The sequence below is a fragment of the Buceros rhinoceros genome, unplaced genomic scaffold, assembly GCF_000710305.1.
Source record: "Buceros rhinoceros silvestris isolate BGI_N320 unplaced genomic scaffold, ASM71030v1 scaffold39361, whole genome shotgun sequence".
Classification (NCBI taxonomy): Eukaryota; Metazoa; Chordata; class Aves; order Bucerotiformes; family Bucerotidae; genus Buceros; species Buceros rhinoceros.
Window position 1 is genome coordinate 36,432 of NW_010393309.1, and position 201 is coordinate 36,632.

Consider the following 201-nt stretch of genomic DNA (forward strand, 5'->3'; position numbering starts at 1 on the left):
CCGCTGGTGCGGGCATTGATGTCCACGGGCAGCTGGTGCTGCTGGGCAAAGTTGACCAGTGTGGCCAGCAGCTCCTGCCGCCCGTGCTTGGCGGCCCAGTGCAGCACCGTGAAGCCGGTGATGAAGTCCCGCTTGCAGAGCAGCGCTGGCTCGCAGCTCAGCAGCCCCTCCAGGCTCTCCCACCGCCCGTCCGAGGCAGAG

The 201-nt window shown here is 68.7% G+C and overlaps 1 protein-coding gene across 1 annotated transcript in view; it reads right to left on the reverse strand.

The window, feature by feature from the left end:
• LOC104501060 (ankyrin repeat domain-containing protein SOWAHC-like) overlaps nt 1–197 on the reverse strand; it is a gene marked incomplete at its 5' end in the record, with an annotated part of 861 nt that extends 664 nt beyond the window's left edge. Inside the window, one exon of the mRNA XM_010144800.1 lies at nt 1–197. Coding sequence (XP_010143102.1) covers nt 1–197 — 197 coding nt within the window.
• Nucleotides 198–201: the final 4 nt, after the last annotated feature.